The following is a 7,819-nucleotide window of genomic DNA, read 5'->3' as shown; positions in this document are numbered from 1 at the left end:
TTTGCATTTGAAGCAGGTTCAAATAATCTAACTGTGAGAAAATACGACTTTGAGGTGTCAATGAAGCTCGTTCCTGTCAATTTCAACAATGGTGTAATTTGCCTGTGGAACAAACTGCCATTCCTTCTCACTCTGCAGTCAGGTCATTATTACTGTACAAAAAGCCAGGTGATACCCGCCTGCGCTCCACAGCCTTCATCACACTCAGGACTCACATCCACGAGCACAGAGACGGAAAAAAAAAAAAAAAAGAAGCACTTTAATGACTCATAATAGACTCAATCTCTGCATGTGAAACGCTGCCTGCTATCAAAAATCCAATTCCCCACACTTACCGGACGTATTAGATAAGCTGTCTTTACAGTTCTGTTTTGAACTTGTGGGGGTTTAGTTTCAGGACTCTGTAAAGTATTTGTGTGACACTATAAGCTTTGTTTTAAACCGCGGAGGAAGGACCTGAGCCCGGAGCACGACCAGTCTGAATGTTCATGTGTGCATGTTTTATTCTGAAATAGAAAATATATTACGGTGAACGGACTTCCTTAAAGTTTTTGGAGTGTAACTTGCATTTTTTTTTTTTTAATTCATTTCGTGTCAAACTTATCAGGTCTGTGTGTCTGTGGAGAAATCATTTAAATGATTAATTACAAAAAAGAACAGCAACATTTTTGGGTGGAAATACTTCCTCTATGTTACCTTATCTAATTAAGTAGAACTTGTCCTGAACAGTGACTCAGATATTACCTGCAGCCTCCTGCAACAAGTGATGTGCATTCATGTCCACTCCCCTGAACGTACTCCATTCTTGGTGAATCTGTGTCGAGCCTCGAGGACGTGCTGTTCAGCCAGCGGGTGACTTCTTACATAATGGAGCGCGATGACTAAAAGGTTTACCGAAATGTCAGACTCATTTTCTTACATTTGATCATGGGGAACATGTCAGATCATTTTCCCATCATCACCTTCTCCTCTGATGTTTTATCAGTGATGTTCATAATGTCGTCGACGTCAGTAATTATCAACATTTCACGTGATAATCTGAACATAAATGGAAGCAGGGTGACCAGAGATCGTTTGTTCATGGCATTTCTCCATGAGTCAGAAAGCTGTGACAGACACGTCCAAAATATCATAAAAATGGCTCAAATCATCTTTTACGGCTGGCACAGCTGCACTCCACTAATCACCTGCCTGAAGATCTTATTGATAAAAATGTTGCACATGAATTATTATTCATAAAACGTTGTGGGATTACAGCAGTTTATGGACTTTTTTTTTCCTGCTATCAAGATTCCCTTCGGCCCAGCACCTGCTGAAACTCTTTTTTTCTTGGATGTCCGTACCCTTTAGTGCACCCTGCTTTTGTTTCTCCCCATGCAGCAGTAGATAATAACAGTATCACAGGGTGCTCAGTCACCTGGATGTGCCCCCCCCCCTCCATGTTAGATGGCCACATCTTTAAAAAAGTTGTGAGAAACCTCAGATGACTCCTGCTTCTATCGTTATGCTCCCTGGGGCTCGGCAGCCCGAGGTCAGCACCATTAACTCCCGAGGTCTCATCGGCCTCTTCGGGATCACCTCCGATGACCTCGACCTTTTCTTTCAATCACCTGTCACCTGTCCGTCTTCCCCACCGGTTTGTCCGCCCGTCCGTCTTCTTTTTCCATCTTCCTGCGGCGAAATAACGTCACGTACAAACAGTCTGGGTGATTTAACCGTTTTTTAATTATAACTTTTGTACAATAGATTTTACATTTTCACAAGCTAAGAAGTTAATGATGCCAGATAGCTGAGGGAGTCTGCATCTTCCAAATAACAACAAAAACAAGCCATTTCTGGTGACAACAGATGGGATGGCGATGGACAGCAAACGTCTTTACCATCTTTACTCTTTAAATCCTCCTTCTCACGTCAAGGAGGTGAGGAAGTGACCTCCGCTTTGAGGCCGTCTGAACCGCCTCTATAAACTTTACTCTCTTATATATATATATATATATATATATATATATATATATATACGTATATATATATATATATATATATATATATTCCAGGGCCCAAGGAGATATGACGCTGGGATTCAAATATAAAATGATCAGACATCCTGTAAGACACTTTTCGGAGAAATGTCATCAGTCCCGGTCGGGTTTTTGTCGTGTAACAACATTTCTCTTTAACTTTCCATCCGAACTGCACAGATTCAATTTGTGGGAATTTTTTCCCACAAGCCAAACTCAGGTCAAATACACCGTAAAAAAACAACAACCTTCGAAGGCATGGTGCAGAATATACAGAATATATTTGTCTTTGAACGTAAACTTTATTTCACCATGCAATGTGTTTTCTCTCTCGTTCGACTTCCAGCTGTCGTCGGCGTGATTATTTTAGCGGTGAAACCAGAATAATTCCCACGACTGCACCGAAAAACTGGTAAAAAAGTTGAACGATTTAAACGTGCGGCGGTTCCGCCTCATTCACTTCAACTCATCGAAACAGCAAACAATTCGTAAAAGATACAAAAATAAGTTTAAATCTCGGCCCAAAGAAAAAAAACAAGAAAAGAATCAACACTATATTTAAGCAACGCCATAAATGGGGCTATGGTACAAAACAATATGCTTCTAGGAAATACAGTCATCTTTAACTACAATAGGAGAGTTACACTGATATCCTCTTTCTCAGATGCAATAATAATATCATGTACATAATGGGAGAAATATACATTTAAGTTGTTATAAAAAAACAAAAACAAAAACCAAATATTCTGGCTTATTCAATGTACTCTATGTCGTATCTGAATGTCAAAATAGCTCACAATGCTCTGAAATAGAATATCATCAGACATTTATTTGTCCAATTCATAGTTTCAGCCAAGTACATACAGTGCATATACCATGTTTATGCTCGGTAAATAACATTTAGGTTCTACTATGTACATTAATGTTGTTTTTGGAGAAGCTACATGAACCTAAGCAGCGAGACATCAACGCTGCCGTCAGCGTGAGCAGCTGAACATGCCGCGGTGAGGTATGGAAACGTCCCGGTCAACGAGCTGCAGGGAAGTCCGTCCCAAATGAAAAGCTTGGATTTATTGGTGGGTGGAGGAGGGGAGGAGGGGGGGAGGTGTCCTAAACCATTCATCTGATAACATCAGGTTACCCACCAGTCCTCGGGAGCAGACATACAAAATACACTTCATAAGTCACGTTTTAAAAGAATAAAAAGTACAAAATAAAACACAGAACTGAGCGTTTGCTGAAACTCATTCCCCCGAAACAGCAGCTGTCCGATCACAGCTTAGCAACCGTAACTAGGCACAGCTGGTCTGTCAAAATGTCAAACTCCTCCCTTAAGGATCTTTTTTTTTTTTTTTGCCAGATCAACAAATTTCTCATACGGCCGTAGACGGCATTCAAATTTGGAAATCGATGAGTTTTAATTTGTGAAAAATTTCAAGAAACATTTGAAATCAACGGCAAATTCTTTCTACCGATTTGGAGTCTTTGACGGCGCGCTGCTGCGTCTGAACACCGAACTCGACCGTCGGCGCTGACGGTCGCGAAGGTCGGCTGGATTTTAACAAACGGTCAGTTAGCACTTCTGCCCCGAACACAAAAACACGCTTCGACGGTTTGAGGCAACGAAGTTGCACCACAGAAGAGACAGAAGACGACGCGCTGATTTTACTGTTGACAACAATCGACAAACACTAAGCCTGCTCTCTGAGGCTCGACGCGGCGAAGTACGGCCAAACGGAAAGAAAAGAAAACTGCGGCGGCTGCTCTCGAACCTTCGGTGAAGAGACTCTGAACGCGACTCGGACAACTACGAGTTTGTACAATCAGCGATGGGCGGAGCGGGTCGGGCCGTCCGCGGCGGCGTCCCGTCCCCGCCGGCGTCCCGTCCCCGCCGTCTCCGAGCGACTCCGGCGGCTGAGAAACGAGGCGGAAAGAAAAGAAATCAGAAAGCGTGGCGCTGCGTGTGTTCCCGTGTGTCTTCGTCTGAGTGCGTGAACACGTGTGTTTCATGGGACTTCGTCCGTGTGCTTTTGCCAGCGGCGACGTGTTCAGTTTGAGCTGCAGTTCGGGCGCAGATGTTGTTGTTTGGTTTTATTTAAGTTGACCGATGTTCGTCCTGAATAAAAAGCCTTTTTTTTTCCTACGGTCGGGTAAACGTGCACGTGGACCTTCTCATTTAGCTCATAAAAAATGTAAAATACCAGAAGACGTCATTATCAAAACATACACTGACCACAGAGGAGACTGAGTGACACCTAGAAAGGCTGCCCGAGTGAAAACACGTTTACTGAACTGAGTGTGACCTTTTTTTTTGTTTTTTTTAGGCGAAAGATCCCACCGATAGGCTCGACACACACAGACGTGGGGGAACCGATGCTAATTTACATTATGTTGACCGTTCCTCCAGTACTTTCTCGTCTCTCCGACCCGAGCGAGCGTCACACGAAGACGCTTTAAATCCCCCTTTTTATTTTTTTCTCAAATCGACACACACCGCCAAAACTGAGTTAACATGTAGAGCAGATCACTGTTTTAGCACGCAGCTGCAATGCAACAAAAAAAAAAGCAACAGCAATAAATCAACAAAGTTTCCCAAAAATTCATAAAAAAAACAAAACAAAGTAGGAATCAAAAGAGAGATCGAATCCAGAGGGAAACAAAAGTACAACAGGTATTACTGAAAAGAAAGGATATCATTTCTTCTTTTGCTTTTTCTTTTATACAAATGTGTGTTTGTCAGTCCCTTCGTAGCTCGTTGCTGCGGAGCGGCGAGGCTACAAGCAGCCCGGCGAGGAGAACGCCGGCAGGCTGCAGTACCAGAGCCAGACCAGCGGGGGCAGCAGGGAGGCCGGGCCCGCGGGCCGTCTGGAGGCAGCCGAGTTTCTCAGGATGGCGTTGGACGTGCTGGGACCGTCTATCTGAGGGTCCTGAGAGGGATCAGAGGGGGAAAAAAACGGTAAAAAGAAAACAAAAAAACAGAGAACCCGGCTCTCCGGGTGTCCCGTGCATCCAGACGTTGTTGTTTCCTGCTTGACACGTGCTGCGTTCAAATGGAGCTTGTGAGGTCGTGGTTACAACACAAGAAGTCGTGCGCAAGTCGTGTGCTTGGCGTTCAAGTCGTAAAGGCACTGTTGCTAGGCAACGGGGACGGCGTCCTAGAAACTTAAAAAGGTTAAAGGAAATTTAAAAGTCCCGACACCGGGAATACCACAAGAGGGCGCCGTTCATACGGACTCTTCTCGTGTCCGCGGTGAATACGTAAATACATCTGAACGCAGCAAGTGACTGAAGTTCAGAAAGAACAAAGTTCAGGGAAAATTTGGAGGAAACTCAACTGAGCTGCTGATAATCAATAAAAAAATAAAGTAAACAGTCGGATGTATCGCAGTTTCTTCCTTTTAATTTTGTGGCATTGCTTTCATACTACTTTGTTAGTATCCTGGAGAACGACGCCTACTTTCCACCCGACACACAAGCTTTTAATCTTTTTTTCCATTTCAGTCCGCTGGATATAATTTACAAAAAACAACATGTTTTTTGCAGGTTTCTGTTTTTTTTAAACGAGTCAGCTGGAGAAAGATTTTCAAACCAAATCGTGGAAATCAAAATCTGACATCTGAAATGAGACAACAAGCTTTTTGTCATTTGTGAAATCAAGAACTCGTTCTGAAGAAAATGATCCCGTGTTGCTTCAATCCTAAAAGCTTTGCTTTCCATCTTTCAAAGTGTCCGTGTGTCCGGAGACAACGTGGACCGGCCGGTCTGGACGTCCAGATTGCCGCACCGGACAGTTTCATGAATCAGCGGTGGCAGCTGCCTCTGGATCTCATCCGCAGCACAGCTTTTTGTTTTTTGTCCGACAGCTTGATGAATGACGATCAAACATGAACAACAATGACATAAAACGCCGACAAGCATTTCAGGCGAAGCGTCACTTTTCTTTCTTCTCAACGGATTGAAGGGAGTATTTATCCGACTACCCGTAACACACACTGCACAAATCCATTACACGACGAAACCCTGGAGGTTTGTTTGGCATCTCGTATCCACGGAGACGTTTCCATCGTATCCGAGAAGTGACACGAATTCAATAAAGGGATCGATTAAAAAATAAAATTAAAAAAATCCTCAAAATATGAATCTGCTGCGACGCATTAAAACATCAAAAGGTAGTTTTTTCTAAAGCGAAATGCCACAGAAAAAGTACATCTGCGTGTGCTTCTTTGAATTTGCATGTGTGTGTGTGTGTGTGTGTGTGTGTGTGTGTGTGTACACCAGAGCTTCACAGAGCGCTAATAAAGCTGCGAGCTAACGGCCGGGTCATCTCCCCCAGACCTGGCCCAGCCTCCATTAAATGTCAGTCCAGCGCATAACAGTGCCTTATTATTGTACAATGACATTTGCAGTGAACTTTAAAAGCCACCAGATAAGCAAGCGATCCCATTTCAGCCTCAAAGGAAACTACAAAAGACGAGGAGTTTACAGAGGAGGCAGGAGGAAGGATTGCCGTGGCAACCACTCTGAGGGAGGCAGGTCAGAGATTTCCAGCAGCGAGGGCGGATTAAGAGTCGGGGATGATTTGGTAACTTGCGATGTTGCCTTGTGATCCCAAATAAAATGGTTTTCTAGGATAAAATTGAAAGTGTTTGATTTTTATCGCCACAGAAAAAGTTGTGTGCTGTTTTTTTTTTGTTTTTTTTTAATCAAATTTAATCAAAAGATCGACCGCAAATTTTGACCTCAAAACATCGATATTCTAATAATCAGCTCGCAGAAAGATAATTTTCCGCTCCGGTTATTTTGCACTTTGATTTCCTGTCGAAGTCTGTCAGTGTTTTCGAACATCTTTACAGACCTCCGACGAACTGCAAGATAAAAGGTGTGAAAAGATTCATTCTGACTTCTGTAGGAAAAAAAAAGTCTCAAATGAAGTGACAACGATGGCCGCCAACACAGTGAAACACTGAATTATTCAGAATGACTGAATATCTGGTCGGTTCGAGGTTCAGCGGGAAGTGGGAGTTCTTCTTGTGGGGATGGTTTTTCCTAATAACGATAAACTTACCACACAGAGGACTCCGTCCACACTCGAGTTGGACTTCAGCTTCTGAGCCTGCAACAGAAAAAAACACAGAAAACACGGGTTTGTTGGAGAATCGGCAGTAATTCATCTGCTCTGAGCAACGATCGATGAAACGATCTAATGAGGGGAAATATTCTGTCCGTACGTTAAAGGTAAATACGACACGTCGGCGGTTCAGACGCTGCGACTGAACTTGGTATCACCGGCCGCCGTCCCTCCGATCGGATCGTAAAAGCAGATTGGAAACGAAAGTCAAACTGGAAAAACTACAATAACCTCGGATGAGTTTCACCCCGAGAGCCCGTTAAACTTTTAGAGCCTGTAATATTTACACTCAGAGGAGAACAGGGTGTGTGTGTGTGTGTGTGTGTGTGTGTGTGTGTGTGTGTGTGTGTGTGTGTGTGTGTGTGTGTGTGTGTGTGTGTGTGTGTGTGTGTGTGTGTGTGTGTGTGTGAACGAAGGTTAGAGGCTGACGACAGCCGTGACTGTGTTCATATCAGAAGATTAAAGGTACAACATGAGCGTATTAAAAACGACTTGGTTACGACTTGTTCAGGATCACCTTCAAAATAAAAGAGCGCTGACTTTCACCAGGTGAGCTTCCGGTCTCCGGTGTTGAAGGTACCAACTCGGACCTTCTCCCCAGCACTTACTGAAGGTGGATTTAAGGAGTGGACGATGTCCCCTCGCTCCCACGGTGAGACACACACAGACATCA

The 7,819-nt window shown here is 43.7% G+C and overlaps 1 protein-coding gene across 1 annotated transcript in view; it reads right to left on the bottom strand.

Annotated features, from left to right (window-relative positions):
* Positions 1–2,034: 2,034 nt before the first annotated feature.
* Positions 2,035–7,819, bottom strand: part of gfra1a (gdnf family receptor alpha 1a) — an 83,320-nt gene continuing 77,535 nt past the window's right edge. The window contains exons 9-10 of the mRNA XM_069709307.1: positions 7,084–7,131; positions 2,035–4,945 (exon numbers count right to left, since the gene is read on the bottom strand). Coding sequence (XP_069565408.1) covers positions 4,793–4,945; positions 7,084–7,131 — 201 coding nt within the window. The 3' untranslated portion in view covers positions 2,035–4,792. The remainder of the gene's footprint in view (positions 4,946–7,083; positions 7,132–7,819) is intronic.

The sequence above is a fragment of the Brachyistius frenatus genome, unplaced genomic scaffold (genome assembly GCF_029030835.1).
Source record: "Brachyistius frenatus isolate BFR_SWC_R1_liver_20210118 unplaced genomic scaffold, ASM2903083v1 Contig_82, whole genome shotgun sequence".
NCBI lineage: Eukaryota > Metazoa > Chordata > Actinopteri > Embiotocidae > Brachyistius > Brachyistius frenatus.
Note: the sequence above shows the minus strand (reverse complement) of the source record. Positions and strands in the feature narration are given on the sequence as shown.